Raw genomic sequence first — 21,951 nt, 5'->3', positions numbered from 1 at the left:
TTAATTAATTAATTAATTAAATAAATGTAGAGAAAAAAAAGAGAAAAAAAAGAAAACGGCAAAATAGTAGAATTTAATAATTAAGTAAAAGTAACTTTTTAACATGCTATGCTTATATAATACTAATCTCCCCAGTAATATAATTATATACTGTAAAACTGGCTCAACGTTGACCAACTAACTTTTAAAATTCTCTTTTATTTGGTAGTGATAAAAAACAGAATAATATATTATTCTATACCACTTTGAAAAGAGCCATTCTGCATAATGAGCAGCAGACTTTTACTTTTGATATTCTACTACAACATTTTGAATTCAGGACTTTTCCTTCTAATTAATTATTTTTTAAGTATTTCTACTTTTCCTTAAGTAAAAGGTCCGGGTACTTCTTCCACCACTGTTAGTTTGTTCTTATGAATTGTTGTTTTCTTATACCTAGAATATTCCTTTAGAATAAAACTGGTTATAATCTCTTAGCTGGCTCACGTTGTACAGTGTTTTTATGGAGTGGAATAATGCCTGCAAACAAAACCTACAAAAAGACTGTGAGATCACCTGGTTATAAAAGAGATACCAATACATATGTAACATAGTATTACATATTTTAACAGCATTGCTATTTTATTTAATAAAATGAGGTGACATATTTCCTCAATGTACAAATGAAGACATGTTGCAAGGGAATGTTTATGCTGAATGTGGAAAACCACAGATTTTTTTTTTTATGTCTTGCATCATTCATGAAGTTCCTTTACATTTGAGATGAACAAGCAGCTGGATGACAGGAAGTTTGAGTCAGAGCGTGCACACACTCTTTGGGGTGGAGAAATGTTTTGTATTGTTGTAACACATTCAGTTAAACAGCATCACAAACTACGGCCTCCAAAGAGGCATAAAGCTGAATCAACAAAGCCTCAGAGAACCTCCAATAAGCACAGCTATCATAATTTAGAGAACTGGAGCTGCAGAAGAAGAATTAAACAACTTATTTATAAAAATAATAAGGATATTTTTCTGGTCCTTTACAATCCCACTGACTACGATTTTATGTTCTTTGACATTTGTATACTTTTTATGGCAGAAATAGTTACGCTAAACATGCTATAATGTCTCCTAAGAAAACTGCAATTACATGGTTATGAAAAAATAAAAGACAGAAATGAAACGCAGGTTCACAGTGACATTTTTATTTAATTTATTATAAAAAAAATTGTTTCTAGGAAAAGTTAATATGCTGAATGTGCCCTAAAAACAACACTTACTCCACCGTTTGTTGGTGCTGTGTTTTTATGTTTTTTTTAGGGTCTTTGTGTTTTAAGATTAGTAAGTAAGAGTGAGCACCTCCAGTAACAACTCACTGAAACAAACACAGGACTTTCACCCAGGAGACCACAGTTCATGTCCCGTGTGAAACCAAGGCAACGTAGACTTATTTTACTGTAGTTTTGTTACTTTACTTACGTACTTAACTAACGCTACGCTATCTGTTCAAAATGTACCTTAAAGGGAGATTTGTCAAGTATTTTATATTCTTATCAACATGAGAGTGGGCAAATATGCTTTCTCTATGCAAATGTATGTATTTATTTATTATTGGAAATCAATTAACAACACAAAACAATAAAAAATATCATCCAGAAACCTCACAGGTACTGCATTTAGCATAAAACAGTATGCTCCAATCATAACATGGCAAACTGCAGCCCACCAGGCAACAACAGCCCTCTTGATTTGGACTATGGAGCCTCTGTGTTGTTGTTTCTGAGACTGTGTATCCAAAGCCTGAAGCCTGTCGGTTATTCCTCTGCTCTCAGAGCACCTTAACTATGCATAGCAGCCATACCTCACTCGGCTGTAATGGTCAGGCTGAAACTCAGGTGACTCACCACACACCCACTCTCAGTGATACCGGCAGTGAGGAAATAGAGTTTGTCATATACCACGCCTTAGAGGTATTATAGAGTAATTAGAAACCTTTACCCAATAATTTAAAATGTGAGAAACATTTTGTTAATCATAATCATCTACCACTCAGTCTCATCAATTTAAATCTCTAATATTTCTCTCTAGAGTCCACCATGGCCATCTCGGTCCAGTGCCCCACCAAGAGGTACATCGTCATCCTCTTCCAGCCCGTCACCCTCATCTGCAACTTCCAGACCACCGCCACCCAGCCTCCCGTTGTCACGTGGAAGTACAAATCGTATTGCCGGGACCCCATCCAGGCTGCGTTGAATCCCAGCAGTGCCGAGAACATCCTGTCTCAGAGCAACCCCAACTACGACGCCAACATCGAGTGTGCCGACTCCCAGAGGACGGTGCGCATAGTGGCCTCCAAGCAAGGCAACGCCGTTACGCTCGGCTCGGATTTCCAGGGTCGCAAGATCAGCATCCTGAACAGTGAGTTGATCAAAACTTACACTTTGAAATCCCATTCAGATGTATAGTAAAGACTGGGTATGACTTTGTTTTAGACTGATAAAATTAGATTTAAAAAATATTCAAATTATGTCGCTATGAAATCAGTCAAAGTTATCAACATAACGAAAGAGCTGCAACGATTAGTCGATCAACAGAAAATTATCTGGCAACTATTTTGATAATCAGTTAATCATTTAAGTCAAACGTAATAGTAAATTGAATATCTTGAGATTTTCCTGTTTACTGTCGGACAAAACATGACATATGAGGGAGATCAACTTTAACTTGAGGAAATTGTGGTGAGCATTTTTCACTTTTCTAATGTTTTACAGACCAAATGATTAATGAGAATATTAAACCAAGTTTTATTCCTTCACACAAATTATTTGAATTGCCATTTGAACCTGATTTTATGGAAAAAGTTTAAAGACTTATAACCACCACTTATGATCTTTTACGCAGACTTTGCGCCAAACAAGTCAAAAGTGGTGAATGATTTTATATCTATTCTGTCAGAAACTGTCTCTTCCCTCATATTTAATCTCTATACACACTAGTTTCTTACTGTGTCAGAGCGTTAAGTAACTCGTTCTATCTGTGTGCATCCCCTTGTCAAACATGAATCAGTATGAATATGTCCACGTGAGACAGAAAGGATGGACATGATGAGTCGTATGTGAATCAGACCGTTGCAGAACCTGAGATTCAACATTCAAAGAGTTATTTTTCACACAGTCGTATTTTTAGTAAGCACAGCAATTAAATGCGGGGGTGGCGTACTCGAGGGGAACAACCTGAAACTAAATCATTTATAACGGGTCTTTCTATGAGCAACTGTCCTTCTTAACAAGTTCTCGTCAGCTACATCTGAGAGGTGGACACATAATTCATTTAGAAATGTGTTGATGTAGACTGATATAAGCTTTTAAAACAATAGATATACAGTATAATGTGTAGAAATGTTCCCATACCATTTTTTTCCTCCCCGATACCACTTCTGATACCCAAACTTGTGGTATCGGCAGTACCGATCTGATACCAGCGTGATACAAAATATGGTTATTGTTATTATTATTCAACAGCTGTTTACTACTGACAATGTATGGATGTGATATGATTACTATCTGCCTCCGTGCATGTGAAACAACACTGTGCCGTTTTTGTGGTATTTCTCAATCTGCAAAGTCTTTACAGGGCTGAAACAAGGTAAAAAAACAGTAGCAATACCAAGAAAACAAGATCAGATGTAGGAATTAATAGATATGCAATATTACATTTTAGACGTGCTGCAGTTACAGACAATGACTCAGACAATGACCTGGTGCAGAGGGACTTTATAGCTCAGTGAGTTAGCTGGAGGCCTGACTAGCCGAAGGGAGGCTTTGAAAATGAGGAACAGAGTAAAAGTATCATGACAACTTATGATAGTCTAAAACTTGAACATGCATGTACTGAGGTGCAACTGCCAGATCTGCCTCCTGAGGTCCAGAATGAAATGTGTCAGGGTATATAGTTCAGGTTTCGTGGTCATTGCAGCGTGCATATCTTCCACCCCCATGGGCGATCTTCACGAAACAAAACTGTTTTTCACACGGCTTGTTTCCAGATGTGTCCTCGCAACACACATACACACACACACACACCCTCTGCTGTGCAATGCTTTACAGTACTTTGTCTACTCCATCGATTTCTTTTGACAAACACCCATTTTTCTTTCTATTAATGATTGACGGGACCAGCTTAGCATTTGACAAAGACATTACTGTTTTCAGTTTTCACTTGAAATTTGTGTAAAATGTGTTAATTTTTAATAATTACCCAAAACGTTCTTCTTATAAATGTGTGTGGAAAATGGCATTTATAGGAGTGGACCTGGTTTAAAAGAAAAGTCGTAAGGATCTGTGCATTGTTCATTGTTAAATTTATAAAAATAAAACCTTGAGACCATGAGTGTTTTCATCACGGAGACAATTTTATAGTTCTAAAGCAAGGGTGCCCAAACTTTTCCCTTGGAGGGCCAAAACTGGAACTCAATGGAGGGCCATGGGCCAAAATTAAACACCTATTATATTGTATTGTATTGTATTATTAAGATGCAAAATGGTACTTCCCTTAATTGAATATGTTTTACATAATTAGTCCCTTAAAACCCACCTGCTGAATACAATTGGGCTAATTTTATGCAATTTATGCATTTCTAAGAATGTTTAGGGGCCCCAGTATGCAGAAATATTAAAATACACCATTTTTAGAATAGGCAAAAATAACACATGTAAAAATGTTTAAAAAAACTGCATGTTTTTCACCAAACTGCATGTGATTATTATAAAGTGGGCATGTCTGTAAAGGGGAGACTTGTGGGTACCCATAGAACCCATTTTCAGTCACATATCTTGAGGTCAGAGGTCAAGGGACCACTTTGAAAATGGTCATGCCAGTTTTTCCTCGCCAAAATTTAACCCAATTTAGAGTGTTAGCCTCCTTCCTGACAAGCTAGCATGACATGATTGGTATAATGTAGTCCTTTTTAATGGTGGTTTTCTAGTTTGATGTTTGATATGATGCCACTATCTTCTAACCATAAACCCGAGCCTGGTACGGCCTTCAAAAGACAGTAAAGTCGGTTGGGTCTTTTAATAAAAAAAAAAAGAATTTTCTAACATCTGGCGGGTCGAATCAAACCTGAGGGCGGGCCAACTTTGGCCCGCGGGCCCCACTTTGGGCAGCCCTGTTCTAAAGAAATAGTGAGTTTGCCTCAATGTAAAAGAATACACACTCGAAATGGGCAGAAGTATTTGTTGAGTCATTTTTTTATTGCTTGAGATGTCACAATACTACAAAAAGCACCACTCTAAGTCTTGTGTTTACCAGAGATGTGCTCGTGAGTTTCTTGGAAATTCAGCATGAAAAAAAGCATAAAAAATGACTAAGAAATCTGAGTCGACTAAGACCAAAACAACCAACTAAGAGCTGGCAGCCCTACAAAACACTGCAACTTAACAAGGATTATTATTATCAGATCCCATTCTTATGTGATTGTAATAATATTAAATAATAATACTGTAGCCATTTGAAAACTAAAATCAAACCTGTGTCTCTGTTGTCTCTCACAGATGCAGACCTGAATATCGCGCAGACGGCATGGGGCGACAGCGGCGTCTACGTCTGCTCTGTGATCTCTTCCCAGGACCTTACAGGAAACGGCGAAGACTACACAGAGCTAATTGTACTCGGTAAGTTACAGTTGTAGGCGGATGTGGTCACGCATATATATATATAGACACAACTTGCTTCTTCTTTTTCCCTCTCTGTGATTCTCCTATTCTTTACTTTCCTCCTCCCGTTCACACACATACAGTATGATGACACATAAGGTTTCCAAATAATTCAGAGTTCCAAATAAACCTGGCAAGTGACTAAATGGTGTGTGGTACAGTCAGCACAGAGGATACATGCCAGCAGACTGGTTCTGAATAAGTCTTTAGAGTCATTCGTTGTAGGCAATAAAAACAGATCAATACCACTTTTAAGTAATTGTGGCTTTATCTTTCTTTCACAGAGAGAAAGTCAAATACCACTGACCTCCTGCCTGGCATTGACTTACTGGTTATGGAAGGTAGTACAAGCCTCTTGATGGCGCTCAGTCATGTTTTAGTCCCACAGTAGAGGTCTATGAGGGAAGGTTTATTTGTAAAGGAGATTGGATTGGAAACATTTCTTACACACCACCCTGGCTGTATTGCCAGGGTGGTGTGGTCTCTCTCATTGTGAGTTTAAAGTTGAACCATTTAGGCATACCGAAGATTCCTGTCCACACTAGTACACACTAACAGACAAAACACCACTGTGACTCATCTTGAGCACAGGCCCCTGCACTCAAACATCCTGTTGCAGGTAGTTCAATAATACATTTATGCAAACCCAACTGTTCTGCTCCTGTTAGACTTCACTGACATACTTAACTTTCTCACTCCCTCCTTATCTAACTCTGTTTCTCTTTCTTTAATGTGGCTCAGCTCCCATGTTTGACTTTCTGTGGTCTGCAGCTGCCTGGTTGCAATAGAAGGGCATTCAGCACACATTTCCTTATCAGTGTACACGGCCCAAAAAAAAGTTTTTACACTCCAACAGTCCAGTTTCCATTTTAGTTGATTAATTTAAGCGGACATTTTGTCCCCCTCTGTTTGGTGTTTGTTGTCTCTTTGCTAAGTGGCATGTGCTGCCTGAACAGACTTGCAGAGTGAAATAATGCCCCGAGCACAAGGACGAACCGGCTTTACCGGTTTGACAAAACCTTACTACTTCTTGCCACTGTAGCCAGCATGTTCTGTTGATCTGAACGCTCAATAACAGAAATGAAATCTGAGATTTGTTTCCACTGATAAACAGCCCGGCCTATAATAAGACCGACACAAACAACCGATACTTTCTGTCCAGATAAATTTACATATCACTACTGGGAGAGATTCTGTTCAATTAAATCAATTGCAAATTAATCACTCATTTCTTATCTGTTCAAAATGTACCTTTTAAAGGGAGATTTGTCAAGTATTTAATACTCTTATCAACATGGGAGTGGACAAATATGCTGCTTAATGCAAATGTATGTATATATTTATTATTGGAAAAATCAATTAACAACACAAAACAATGACAAATATTGTCCAGAAACCCTCACAGGTACTGCATTAAGCATAACAAATATGCTTTAAATCATAAAATGGCAAACTCAAGCCCAATGTGGAACTGTAAGGGGAGACTTGTGGGTACCCATAGAACCCATTTTCATTCATGCATCTTGAGGTCAGAGGTCAAGGGACCCCTTTTGAAAATGGACAGTTTTTCCTCGCCAAAATTCAGTGTAAGTTTGGAGCGTTAATTAGCTTCATTCGCCAGCTAAGGTTTTGTAGTTTTATACGGTGCCAACATCTTCACTCTAGCTTTAACCCTGAGCCCGCTACAACCTCCGAAATCGCAAATTGCGTTTATGCGTTAAAGAAATTTCTGATTAAAATATGAGTAAACAAAGTAAACATTTGAATGCAATCAGAACAGTGGGATCTGCATTTGCATGAATCAGAGTCCCTGTAACATCCAACATCACAGCACTACTTTGAGAGGGCAAATACACTGAGGGGGCATCTCTTTGCAAATCATGCAATCAAAATAAGAAATGACATGCAATCTTTGCATGTTAACTAGTATCATTGTTTCAATATCGCAATACACAATAAATTTTTGATATCTTCTTACACCCCTAATAAATATAAAAAAATGTCTTCTTGTTTTCTGGACTTATTTTACCTGTTAAAGGAGAAAAATCAAGTTTTGTGGCTTAATAAAGTAAATATTTGATATAAATAAATGTATCTATTGGCCCACACAGACTGGCTCCTGGTCGTTGTGGTGGTTTTGGGCTTCTTGTTGCTGCTGCTCCTGATCGGGATCTGCTGGTGTCAGTGCTGTCCACACACCTGTTGTTGCTACATCAGCTGCCCCTGCTGCCCCGACCGCTGCTGCTGCCCACGAGCATGTGAGTACCGACAGGAAATGCCAATGACATATGAGATGTTTCTACTGTTCCACACAGTCATGTTTTCTTTCCACTTTAACCAAATGCCATTATTTTGCAGTGTACGAGGCAGGAAAAGCAGTGAAGAAAGGTGGTATTCCAATGAGCCACTATGCTCCCACCATGTATGCTCCCAGTATGTATGCTCAGCCGGCATACGGTGGCCCGCTGATGAACCAGCCTGGTATGCCTCTGCTTCCACTACCCAACGGGGCTGGACCGCCACCTCCGCACAATGGTTACAGTCGTGATTACGACGGCGCCAGCTCGGGTGAGAGTTGTTTTTCTGTCCTGACTGAATGTCAACGGATTAGTCACTGACTAGTTTCATGACAACATGAAATTCCCCTACATAATGTTTTTAATTTAAAGCTTTGTTGAATCCTTGTTTAAAATGCGCTTTGTTGTGTCTGTGCAGTTGGACACGGCTCCCAGGTGCCTCTGCTGCATGACCACGACGGTGGAGGCGACCCTAGTGAGTAAAATGAGAAAAGAAAACACAAACTGCTGTCTTTATATTCATGTATTCTGGCCTTGCCACCGCAAAACCTTCCCAATGAGAAATGTTTTCACACATCAAATGGTACATTAGTAAGATATGTTTCCAGTGTGGTTTCTCACTAGTATCATTCTTGAAGTGAAGCGAAAAGATCAAGCGACTTATTTAAACAGATATTTTTGGCGGTATGATTATGTTAAAATATCATCCTAGCTTAGGTACTTTTTCTGATTTCCTTCTAGGATCTACAGCAGGTATGGGCAAACTACGGCCTGCAGGCCGTATACGGCCCGTTGGGCTTTTTAATCCGGCCCGTCGAATATTGGTACAAAATTGTCCAAATTATAGTAAAGACCGCATTCATTTTGCCTTTTTCCTGCAGTACCCGGCGTTTCAGTTGATCCCACTCCCCAGTACGAACACTCTAATAGCACTTATTAAAAAAAATTAAGATCTATTTCGACCTCACTCTGACCGTCACCACAGTCTTCACCTTGAATGAATGGATTGTTCTTCTAATCTGCGAGACCACTGTGTGTTATAGCTCACCCGGTAGAGCGGGCGCTCTTACCGCAGTAGGCCGGGGTTCAAATCTACCTTTCGGTACTTTTTATTTAGACAAGGTTTTTGCCTTGTGTTTAAAAGGGCGTTTTCATTTTCTTTTTTCATAAATTACTGTTTTTCCCTTAAACCTCTGTGCGCAGTAGGTGGGATTAGTTTAGAATTGACACTGAACTTTGATGCACTGGCAAAAAAGGGTGACCAACAACACTGTTCCCACTGAAATTAAATGTAAGTTTTCTTTACTTTTTAGTTAATGGCTTTTACTTGTAATTTATATTAGTTCACACAAACACTCTCCATCCATCTGATACTGGCCCGGCCCGTCTGTCAAATTTTAAAACTCATTGTGGCCCACCCCTGATCTACAGTATATGTGCACATGGTACGAAAAACAAGCTCTATATAAATAAAATATTATACTATTATATTTTCTATTTATATAGTAACAGTTGTAGTAGTTATATAGTAACAATATGCGTCATGACGCTAAATCCATCTTGTATTGCATTAGTAATAAGCAGTATGATAATGGGATTAGCATCATGTTTGTTTATAAACGGAGCCACTAGTGTCTGACAGGCCGTGTGGATCTGCCGAGCCGAGGCCGATGACTTCGACAAAACACACGCACCATGTCAAATCATAATTTAGTTGCTTTTTGTAAAATTATATCAAAGTATCTGATATGATATTGTCTCATATCAATCGCTGTCCCCTGAATTGAATTGGATTGAAATCATATTGTGGCTTTGTGATATCAGTAGGTATCGTATCGTTGTCCAACGAGTCGATATAATATTGTATTGTGATGAAACTTGTGATTTACACCCTTATGTATTTGCATGAAGCTGCCGAAGCTGAAATCTGACTTCCTCTCTTCTTCTCACCAGCTCGCAGCGGGTATCGTATCCAGGTGGACCCCGACGGGAACGCCACACGTGCCATTTACTATATGGAAAGGGAGCTGGCCAACATGGACCCATCCAGACCTGGAAACTACAAACGCTGTGAGTGACGGATCACTTCCTGCTCTTCTGGTCACGGTTACCGTGCCGCCCGCAGACTACTGTGGGAGGAATATAAATCAACTTCTGGTAAAAGCTGTCAAGAGTTAAGAGGCAGCCACTTAACTACTGCCTGTGTCAAGTTTACATTTACAGAGAGAGAGAGAGCTAATACAAGTAGGACTAATAACACAAAACCAATAGTGGTGGATGGAAAGAGTGATAGTACAACTATTGGAATTGATGTCATTGGGTCGTCCTCAGACGGGCTTTCAAGTGGAGCTTCCAGCTGTCTCAGTCCACCATACATCTGGCTAGCTCGCCAGCACTGTCCAGCATCTCTCCTCAGTACGTCCATGTATGTTGGTGTGGGACGTCCCTGTGATCGATGCCCGTGCGTTGGTTCCCGCAGCATCAGCATGCTTGCTGGGAGTTCTTGATGTCTTTGGCAGTGACCGAGAAGTGTCATTCTCCAGGCTGCCACTTTGTCACTAAGTGTTGGTAGTCCCTTGTTAGCGTTGGTAGTCCCTCGTACAGACGTAGTTAATTAATGATAGTAGCAGTTGGTGTCAAGCAGGCAGCGGACGCGGTAGCAGATTCAGCCACAATACACAATAAGTTCATTCACTTCACAGTTCGATTCATTTTAAAATGACATTTTATTATAAAAAGGATCGGAGGAAGAGGCGTGTAGGTATATCAGATTCAAACTCCAGACATATTTTTTATAATGTACACTAATTTAATATAATTAAACTGAAAGAACAGGAATATTGAATTATTACCCAGCTATACTCTCCGCGTACACAGATTCCTCTACATCAAGGTTTGTCTCACAACATAACAAAATTTGAATATTCCTTCTACTTTGAATAAAGAGTGGCAAAAATGAACCGACAATGCGGCCACTGAATGAAAAAGGGAGGCACCCCATGTGGTTTAAATAATAGATGCCACTATGAAACTTCCCCAGTTGATAACTGACGTTAACGCAATTATTTTTTGTATTACAAATTTTCCGATATTTTATGTTTAAATATGCAAATGAGACATTGTCTTATTAAATATGTGCTAATTTGCATACATGTCCAAAACATAAATCTGAACATTGGATAAAGACAGGTTCAATATTCTGGTTTCATTTTGTTGACACATTAGACTCAAAGGTTTTTACAGAGATCTCTTTTTTTTTTATCACTCCATAAATCAGAAAATACTGTCAACAGCCATAAAAAAACAACTATTTTAGCTGTTTTTAGTTGTAAAATGTTCTATAAATCAGGCTATCAATGATAAATGAACAAAGCACTCTGTAAAAACCTTCAGAATATAGAGAGGAATGAAACTGGAAAGTTTGGTGCATGTAAGAGCTACTGAAGAGGAGAGTTCTGGCTCAGAGTCTGAGAAAAAACTTATTTTGAGAAAACAGCCTTTAAAAATATGGATTGTAAAAGTTTATACATTTTGAAAATACTTCAGGTGAATATGGTAAAAAAAAAAAATGTTAACTAATAGATATCACCATGAAATTTCTCCGGTTGATTACTGACATTACGATTAATTATTTTTTATATACAAGTTTTCTGAAATGTTATGTTTAAATATGCCAATGAAGCACTATCTAATGCTAACTTTTGGTGAATTTAGGAGAAATCTACAGACGCAAATAGACAACGTAGTAAAATAAACACCTAAATGTGTATTTTGAATGTTTTCTGTGTGTATGAAAAACAATGTTTTTTTCCCTGTAGTGTCTCGCCTTAAAGTGTGTGTGTGTGTGTGTGTGTGTGTGTTCAGATTACAGTGGACTGAAGGTCGTGTGCTGCATCATTTAACTGACATTAATAACGTCCCCGACTGTAAACATCCACAGTATTTGAATTACTCCATCGACTTGCAGAACAAGTTGGCAGCGTGTCATGCTTGACTTGAATTTTAGTAGTGATGGGGAAAACCCTAACAGTATGTCATGTTGTTGTACACTCACAAAAAGACTGTGAACTCAGTTTCACTAACGGTCATGGATCGGGTAATTTTCCACAATTACAGCCGCAAGTACCTGTTTTTAGCGCGTCATACTGGCTGGTCCTCCTGTAATTTAAATCCGGTCTAGAGCGACGTCCTTGTATTTTAAAGTGGACTTGTCCTTCTACTTTTCTTTCTTTTTAATCAGCTCAGTTTGAAATTTGACGTTTGTGTGAAAATGATGAACTGAAAAGCAAAACCTCATCAAATGGGCTGCTGTAATGTCAGATACAGGTAGCTAGTTACCGTTTTCTTTTCACTGTTTTAGCCTGTATTTGTTTACATTTTGGCAAATTGGCACCAATAAAAGTATGCCGAATTATCTATTAGCAGTTCCTGTTTGCAACACACCCTTTAATGTACAGACAACTATCACTGGATTACTATAATGCTGTAGGAAACTTTAAAATGTGATGATTCTCAGGCAAGTTCTGAAGCATCTATTCTCTATGAGCTTCTAAGGGGATTTATGGACATTTATTTGTGATGAACATTGGATATAATGATATCCTCGGGAAGTGTAAGTCACAATGAATGATATCAATATGTGTTTCGTGTCTTTGTGTTAAGAACTCTCCGGCGCCCCCCTGTGGAGGCTTAGTCCTGTTTAATATTTAATGTCTATTTCAGACCATATCCTGTAATTTCCTGATGGTTAAAATGCCGTCTGGATTGAGGAGTGAAATAACTAAGTGAATATTTCATTCCACACCTTTCTCTGTGATGTTAAATCCCGTCCTAACGGGGCTTTAGTTTGCTTATCCTGCACCGTTTTATTTCCTCTGTTCAACTTACCGTCTTTTCTTCTCTGTTTTTTCCCCCGCTCAGTGGATGCTATGACCGAAGTCAGTTCCCTGCACGATGGCATGGATCCTCGAGGCCGCGGGGGGCGTTCCCAGCCGCCACCTCTGGCCACGGTCTATGACAGGGATGAGGCCATGAGCACCATCAGCAGTGTTTCCCAGCAAGGCCGCCGCCGCGACGACTACCCGCGTCAAGGTGGAGGGTACATGGGGGATCGTGTTCGTGCCCGCTCCATGGACAACCTCGACGACATTGGACGGCGCTACGGCCGGGACGACAACCCGCCACAGCGGCGTCCAGATGAGAACAGAGGCAGGAGAGGGTGAGTCTTATTTCCTTGAGTCAGACCTCCTTATTAACACCACCGTTAAGCAGTGGCAGCTGGTGGTTATTTACCTGGTGGGGCTACAGGCACTGAGCTTGTTGTCTAGCTTGGAGCACTAAGCTTTGACTCCAAGTATAGGAGACTGTTCACATTTACTCAACGATTGAATTAGAAAATCAAACGGCCAACAGCAACGACTTTAACTCTTTCACAGTGTGTTTTCACTTCATGGAAGTTAATTATTACCTTTTTGGTCGCCTGAAAATATCTTATTCAGCATTCGGTTGTGCTTAGCTCCACTCTCTTGTGTCACTTCTGGTTGCAAAACACCAACATGGTGACGGCCAAAATGCCGAACTCGAGGCTTCAAAACGTCAGTGCACAAACCAACGAGTGACGTCACTGTGACTACGTCCTCCTCTTATATACAGTCTATGTATCCATCTCAAACATCCAGTATCAGTTGGACTATAGCCTCTCTTCTCATAGCATCACAGATGATCATAGATGTTATCATAATATAGATGCAGCTTGGCGTACAGTTTATCCATTGCTTGTTATTTGGAGCATTGGAAACAGTCCCCCGCACTACTTATGTTTCATTCTATTTAACTCTTGCACTGTATGTATGAATGTAGATTTTAATTTACTATGCACTTATGGTATATAAAGTATGTGTATATTCATTTCGTGATGTATATTTTCAAGCATCTTGGGCACAGAAATTCCTGTTCCGTCTCATCTCGTCAGTTTCTCAGAACATCATTAAGTGACTTTCTAGTTGAGTCTGTGTGTTGGGTGTGGGGCTTCCCAGAAGTCACAATGTGGCTTTCTCTTCCTCTGGTTAATATTTATTATTAGAATCAAATCAAATCAAATCAAATCAATTTATTTTTGTATAGCGTCAAATCACAACAGAAGTTATCTCAAGACGCTTTATATATAGAGCAGGTCTATGACCGTACACCATAGTTTAGAGACCCAACAGGATCCACCAAGCGCACTGTGGCCAGGAAAAACTCCCCGATTACTGGGAAGAAACCTGGAGCAGAACCGGGCGCAGGGCGGGCGGCCATCTGCCGAGACCGGCTGGGGGGATAGATAGATAGAGTGAGAGAGAGAGAGAGAGAGAGAGATAGAGAGAGAGAGATATAGAAGCAGCCACAATAGCAGTCTAGCAGCTGTAATAGCTAATACAAGTAGGGCTGATAACACAAAACCAATAGTGGTGGATGGAAAGAGTGATAATACAACTATCGGAAAGCCAGCACTGTCCAGCATCTCTCCTCAGTACGTCCATGTGTATTGGTGTGGGACGTCCCTGCGATCGATGCCCGTGCATTGGTTCCTGCAGCATCAGCATGCTTGCTGGGAGCTCTTGATGTCTTTGGCAGTGATTGAGAAGTGTTATTCTCCAGGCTGCCACATTGTCACTAGGTGTTGGAAATCCCTCGTTAGCATTGGTAGTCCCTCGTACAGACGTAGTTAATTAGGGATGGTAGCAGTTGGTGTCAAGCAGGCACCGACGCGGCAGCAGATGCAGCCACAATACCGGAGACCACCAAGAAGATAAAAAAGATAAAGAAGATAAAGGTTATCTCCCTAAAGCTGAGAGTGTAATAATAATACCACGATAAGTACCTGACTAGCTGTGATTTGTTTCCTTTCCTTCCTCCTCTGTTTGTTTTATTGTGATCTTGAATTCTGTATACCAGTAATTGATTTCTAAACTTATTGAACTGTTCTAGATGAGTGAAATGAAAGCATGAAAGGACTCTGATGCTTATTGCCCTCATCATTCACATCACTTTACTCGTGGTGTTATCACGCAGCTCTGATTTAGATTGATTACTAAGTTGCTCGGTCACCTAGAGGACCTCAATATTACCTTCATAACCTCATTTTATTGAGACATGATGTGTGATTAAATATGCAGCAGGTGGGTAAGAAAAGTTTCACAATGATTTTACCGCAATTTTACGTCTCCATTGTCGATCAAACAGCAAGATATGTTTGTTAACATGATCAAGATACGGTAAAAAATAGTTTAATTTAGGAGGGAAAGAAATATGGAAATAACAAGCAATATTAATATATCATTAGTAGTCAGGTTTAGATGAGGCATAACTAAAGAATAAGATGATACCAAAGCTCATGCTTATTATTATTTTTTTTCAATATTTTATATGTAAAAATAAAGCTTTATTTTTGTAAATAGTATATAGTAATATAAGTAAAAAATAGATGTGAATCTAGTTCAGCCATCTCCAAAACAACCAGATCAGTTGCATCCCAGTTGAGGTTATGCACTGGGTTGGGCCCCGCAAACTCAAATGTGACAACATGCTGGTAGTTTCGGTGGTTTTAACCTACGAGAGTTCACTGTCAACATGAGCACAAGCTCAGCCGAGCTACATCTAAACCTGGTCTTGCTTTGCCATGAGTGCACCTGCAAAACATCTGTGGTGTTTCAGTGCAGGAGAGAGGAAAGGTTCACCCAATGTACAGTGCCTTCAGAAAGTATTCAGACCCCTTCACTTTTTTCACATTTTGTTATGTTGCAGCTTTATGCTAAAATCGATAAAATTACTTTTTTTCCTCATCAATCTACACTCAATACACCACAATGACAAAGTGGAAACAGAATTTTAGAATTTTTTGCAAACTTATTAAAAAGGAAAAACTGAAATATCCCATTTACTTAAGTATTCAGACCCTTTACTCAGTACTTAGTTGCCGCACCTTTGGCAGCGATTACAGCATTGAGTCTTCTTGGGTATGACGCAACAAGCTTTGCACACCTGGATTTGTGGAGTTTCTGCCATTCTTCTCTGCAGATCCTCTCAAGCTCTGTCAGGTTGGATGGGGACCGTCGGTGGACAGACATTTTCAGGTCTCTCCAGAGATGTTCGATTGGGTTCAAGTCAGGACTCTGGCTGGGCCACTCAAGGACATTCACAGAGTTGTCCCTAAGCCACTCCTGAGTTGTCTTGGCTGTGTGCTTAGGGCCATTGTCCTGTTGGAAGGAGAACCTTCAGCCCAGTCTGAGGTCGTGAGCGCCCCTCGGCCAGGTTTTCTTTAAGAATGTCTCTGTACTTTGCTCCGTTTATCTTTCCCTCAACCCTGACTAGTCTCCCAGTCCCTGCTGCTGAAAAACACCCCCACAGCATGATGCTGCCACCACCATGCTTCACCGTTGGGATGATATTGGGCAGGTGATGAGCGGTTCCTGGTTTCCTACAGACATGACGCTTAGAATTGAGGCCAAACAGTTCAATCTTGGTTTCATCAGACCAGACAATCTTGTTTCTCACAGTCTGAGTGTCCTTTAGGTGCTTTTTTGCAAACCCCAAGTGGGCTTTCATGTCCGTCTGGCCACTCTGCCATAAAGCCCAGATCGGTGGAGTGTTGCAGTGATGTTTGTCCTACTGGAAGTTTCTCCCATCTCCACACAGGATCTCTGGAGCTCGGCCAGAGTGACCATCGGGTTCTTGGTCACCTCTCTTACCAAGGCCCTTCTCCCCCGATGCTCAGTTTGGCCGGGCGGCCAGCTCTAGTGAGAGTCCTGGTTGGTCCAAACTTCATCCATTTAAGAATTATGGAGGCCACTGTGCTCTTGGGGACCTTCAATGCAGCAGAATGTTTTTGTAGCCTTCCCCAGATCTGTGCCTCGACACAATCCTGTCTCTGAGCTCTGCAGGCAGTTCCATCGACCTCATGGCTTGGTTTTTGCTCTGATATGCGTTGTCAGCTGCGAGACCTTATATAAACAGGTGTGTGCCTTTCCAAATCATGTCCAATCAATTGAATTTACCACTGGTGGACTCCAGTCAAGGTGGAGAAACATCTCAAAGATGATCGAGGGAAATGGGAGGCACCTGAGCTAAATTTCAAGTGTCATAGCAAAGGGTCTGAATACTTAAGTAAATGGGATATTTCAGTTTTTCCTTTTTAATAAATTTGCAAAAATTTCTAAAATTCTGTTTCCACTTTGTCATTGTGGTGTATTGAGTGTAGATTGATGAGGGAAAAAAAATATTTTATCGATTTTAGCATAAAGCTGCAACATAACAAAATGTGAAAAAAGTGAAGGGGTCTGAATACTTTCTGAAGGCACTGTAGGTGATTGGGTCTTTAAAAATATAACTTAAAGGGTCTGTTTGTAACTTTGTAAGCGTATAAATGTACCGGGTTGGGACACATGCGGCTCGCGTGTGGCCGTGTCTCTCCTCCTCTGCCTTCACTCAGACAGCGCTCACTCCACACTGCAGAAGAGTTAGTTTAGCTCTGAGAATATCTAGTGAATGTACAGTGGACGTTTGTGCAGATGTAAATGCTGCAGCTCCTCCAGACCAACAGAGGTTTCCCGTGTCTTGTGAAGTAACGGGGCTCCGCAGCGAGAAATGTTACCGTCTCCGACCGGGTGCCGGTGTCTCCCCTGTTCCCTCCGGCTGCAGTTGGGAGGCGATAACGTTACTCGCTGCGGAGCCCCGCTGCTTCCTGGAGGCTGAAGCAGGAAAAGCCAACACTAGGATCAGCAGTGATTCATGGAGAGACCTTCGTCTGGTCAGCTAACATTACTGCCAAGCAGCTGAAATATAGAGTGATATTGTGCTTTTAGCTGACGTGTGTCTCCTCACTGTTTTGAGCGACGCTCCTTCATGTCTATGTAGAGCGAGCACAAGCGCGAGCAACAGGACGCTGACTTTCGTTGACTTAACGACCACAGGTGTCGCTGTTAACAAGACATTTCTGAAAGTTACAAACAGTCCCTTTTAAAATTCTGGCTCCTTCTTTTCTGCTTCCAGAATCAATAATCAACATAAAACTTAAACCTGCCTTTCATTGTTGCTTTTTTGTGAAAAATTATTAATAAAAATAAGTCACATCCACCGCCTACTGCCTACTCCCGCTTAACTGATGAACTGATGAACCCACTTTATTGATATGTCAATAAAGTGGGTTCATCAGTTCATCAGTTAAGCGGGAGTAGGCAGTATATATTTTGGGCATCATTGGGCAAAAATTCCATAATAACCTTTCAGCATATTGTAGAATAATTTCAGCCCAACTCGATAACTTCAAAATTATTCGACTTCTTTACGAGCTTCAACTTTGCTGCTACTGTTTTAATGTATAATCAGTTTTTGTCTGTGAAGTTAAGGTGGCCACAAATCACAGGTCCCAGATATTTAAGACTGCTGAGAATTTCTATAGAGGATCTGGTGATTGTCAAAGGTTGTAATTTCTCAATTGTCTTTGTGTTTTGCTGGATGAGAAAACTTAGAAATATTGAAATGATCTGAATACTGGTTATTTTCTCTGGGTGAAAAAAACAACAGCGCACGGGGAAAGCACCTGTGGGTGACCCCACCCTCGCAGCGCCTGCAGCTCATTCAGACCGAAAGTTGGTTTAAAGCCCCCCTCCAGTTATTTGAGTCATTTCCTGATCAAGTTGATCAGATACAGATACAGAGAGCTTTATTTATCCCCGAAGGGCAATTCAGTTTCTGCATTCCACCGAGACATATACACATTCATACTGCACAATCATCAATGACAGAGGGAACACAGTAGGTGGCATATGGGGAGGTGCAGATCAATAAAAGTACAAGATTAAAAATATTCGCAATAAAAACAATAAATACAAAAATAAAAACAAGACGAGATAAAAGAATAAAGGAATAAATAAATAATAGCGACAACGTTTGCCAATTCTTTTTGACAAATAACTTAATTTTGTGCTCAAAGTTTAAAAAAAGAAGGTTGTTGCTAAAATGGGAATATGACGTATGACTATAGTAAAAGGTAGCAGGTCATACGTCATCCTTCAAGCTTGCACAGGCGCACTCATGCTCGTTTGAGTCTGAGCAGCGGCCAAAGAAAACAAGAGAAAAGTCCCGTTAGAAATAAACGAATCCCCGTGCAGCCCGGTGCGGTGTCGGTGCTGGGAGCTGAGGCGAGAGCGGCCGGTGCTGATGGACCGCATTTCAAACGGCGAACCTCGGCAACATGTCTATCCGTCCTCTGGTGCGCTGTGGCTGGCGTGCGGAGGTGTGGCTCCTCGGTGCAGCAGCAGCCAGACGGCCGCCTCGCCAGGAGGAGACGGTGAAGAAGAGTGCGCGAGAGCGAGAGTCGGTGTTGCGCTAATTCTTGTTTCATTTGTTGTCTGATAAACAGTAAAATCGCCTAAACTGGGTTGAAAAACAATGCAATCTGGTTGCCGTGGTGATGAATTACATCAGACTATCAACCACACACCCCATTCTCTGTTTGAGAAAGAACGTTAACCAAAAAACAGGAAGTAAAACTGTCTGGAGAGGGGCTTTAAACTGGAACTGAGGACACAACAGTGAGGTTTAAGCTTAAATTTAAACTTGTGTTAAACTCAGCTAATCTAATGACGGAGCAACAGCCTCTGTATGTTTCTGTTTCCCCTCACCGTGCGCTGCTCTCTGTCTCTTTAGCTCTGATGACGGGTGGAGCAGTAGCGCCCGCAGCGGACAAAGCCGCGACTTTGACGACCGCAGACGTCGTGACTACTCCCCCGAGGATCGTCGGAGAGGAGACGGAGGGGGCTACGGCGCCCTCCCGGGGAGACGCAGCCGCAGCCGCGACGATCTGATGGACCTGGAGAAGGACCGCAGGGGCAGGCGAGAGGATTATGATGACAGCTTCCTGCGAGAAGCCATGGAGAGGAAGAAGATGGGCGAGCAGCAGAGGGCGCGCAGCCGGGAGCGACTGGACAGCGAGAGTGACCGTTCGGATCGGGGGAGGGCGCCACGCGGGCCCCCGCCACTTCCTCAGATGCCGCCCTCTGGACACCCCGGTCGCCGTGACGACTACCCACCTCCTCCACCACCGCCGTACAGTGATAATGAAAGTATGTCATCTTCAAAGAAAACCAACCTCCGCAAGGTGAGTCACAGCAAAACTCATGTACATTCACAAAGATGCACTGTCATGTTTCAGAGTGACTTTGAAGGACCAGTTCACAATTTTAAATTGTCTTAAAACAACAGTCATAAGAACTGAAAATGTTATCATCAGCGCACGGGGAAAGCACCTGTGGGTGAAGCCGCCTTGTCAAGTGGATTAATAGCTTCTGAAACTCTGGCGACCGGCAGAGTTTCAGAACCCTCTGAACCTCTGAACCTCTGAATCGCAGCGCTGGCAGCTCATTCAGACTGAAAGCCGGACCACCTTCTTCCATTGCTCCGTGGTCCAGTTCTGATGCGCACGTGACGCTTTTGGCGGTGGACACGGGTCAGCATGGGCACCCTGACCGGTCTGCGACTACAAACTGCTCCTCACTGTGTGTTCTGACACCTTTCTATCAGAACCAGCATTAACTTTTTCATCAGTTTGAGCTCCAGTAGCTCTTCTATTGGATCTGACAACATGGGCCAGCCTTCGCTCCCCACGTGCATCACTGAGCCTCGGGTCTGACCCTGTCACCGGGAACATCCCACAAGAGCTGCAGTTCTGGAGATGCTCTGACCCGGTCGTCTAGCCAGCACTATTTGGCCCTTGTCAAAGTCACTCACATCCTGACGCTGGCCCATTTTTTCTGCTTCCAATACAAAGTTCAAAATGTTCACTTGCTGTCTAATATATCCCCCCCACTGCCAGGTGCCATTGTAACGAGATAATCCATGTTATTCACTTCACCTGTCAGTGGTCTGAATGTTATGGCTGATCAGTGTATATCTGCTGTATAATATCACCAGCCTTATTCTTTAAGTCTGACTTAAAGTAGGATTTATATTTGTTTTTTTATTTGTGAAGTTGACTCGTGTTTTCTTGTCTTACAGAATGGAGCTGTGAGTCGGGAGAGCCTGGTGGTGTAAAACCAGCTGCGACGTGAGCAACACGTCCAATAACGCAGCTCTGGATCAGCTGATTTTATTAAGACTGTAAATATTAGTCACGCTGCTAATTCGCTGTGCTGATTGTTATGTTGCATAATTTACAGTAAAGTTATGACGAGTTGATGCAGAATGTGTATGTATACTTTTCTAAACAGGGAGGAGGTGCACAGATGAAATGTTAAATGTGCCTTTTCATGTATAAAACATTGTGGCTGCCACAAGTGCCTTAGAGAGTGTACAGAATTTTACTTGTAGACGTGAAAGTTGATAAATGATTATCTGTAAAGGTGTTTACATCTTGACGAGTAAACATGTCCCAATTGGTTTCAACCTTTTTTTTTTTTTTTACTTTTATGTAGTTTCAGTTAGCTTATACAGGTACTGATGTATATTTGTAGGGTTCTATAGATTTTTCTGGCTTTTTATGAGTGAAAAATGAATTTGTTTTTATAAGAAAAACTATGTACATTTAAAGGAATTTATTTGATCTCTGCTTTTAGTTGTTTTTATAGCATGCTCAATGTGTTTAGAAACCTGGTGAACAGAAGACTTGGTTAGAATTTGTGTTTCACATTTTTATTTTTTTTGTTTTCTTTCTCAGTTGTAACCTGCAGGATGTTGTACAGCCGAATACACTCTTAAAAACACAAATGTTTCACTGATTTTACAATAAAGGGTCTCTATTGCCAGGCCATTTTATTTGACTTGCAGAGTTTTACCACTAGATGACACCATCATGTTAGTGTGGCATTTTAATGGAGCAATAGTTGTGTTTCTCTGGATCTTGGTATGTATTAATCACAACAGTTGTTGTTGGTAATGTGTAATAGCACGATTTTTAAGACTAAAAGCAACTTTCTTTACTG

The 21,951-nt window shown here is 41.0% G+C and overlaps 1 protein-coding gene across 2 annotated transcripts in view; it reads left to right on the top strand.

Moving 5' to 3' along the window:
* The window catches only part of lsr (lipolysis stimulated lipoprotein receptor), a 22,721-nt gene extending 932 nt beyond the window's left edge, over positions 1–21,789 (top strand). The window contains exons 2-11 of one of the 2 annotated variants that reach the window (XM_037786175.1): positions 2,071–2,400; positions 5,535–5,654; positions 5,981–6,037; positions 7,808–7,954; positions 8,055–8,264; positions 8,412–8,468; positions 9,947–10,063; positions 12,914–13,211; positions 19,682–20,132; positions 21,029–21,789. In XM_037786175.1, coding sequence (XP_037642103.1) covers positions 2,071–2,400; positions 5,535–5,654; positions 5,981–6,037; positions 7,808–7,954; positions 8,055–8,264; positions 8,412–8,468; positions 9,947–10,063; positions 12,914–13,211; positions 19,682–20,132; positions 21,029–21,064 — 1,823 coding nt within the window. In that variant the 3' untranslated portion in view covers positions 21,065–21,789. The remainder of the gene's footprint in view (positions 1–2,070; positions 2,401–5,534; positions 5,655–5,980; positions 6,038–7,807; positions 7,955–8,054; positions 8,265–8,411; positions 8,469–9,946; positions 10,064–12,913; positions 13,212–19,681; positions 20,133–21,028) is intronic. The other variant, XM_037786176.1, reaches the window with a different exon arrangement.
* The last annotated feature ends 162 nt before the right edge of the window (positions 21,790–21,951 follow it).

Source organism: Sebastes umbrosus, chromosome 11 (genome assembly GCF_015220745.1).
Source record: "Sebastes umbrosus isolate fSebUmb1 chromosome 11, fSebUmb1.pri, whole genome shotgun sequence".
NCBI classification, from domain to species: domain Eukaryota; kingdom Metazoa; phylum Chordata; class Actinopteri; order Perciformes; family Sebastidae; genus Sebastes; species Sebastes umbrosus.
This window is presented reverse-complemented; position numbering and strand designations above follow the sequence as displayed.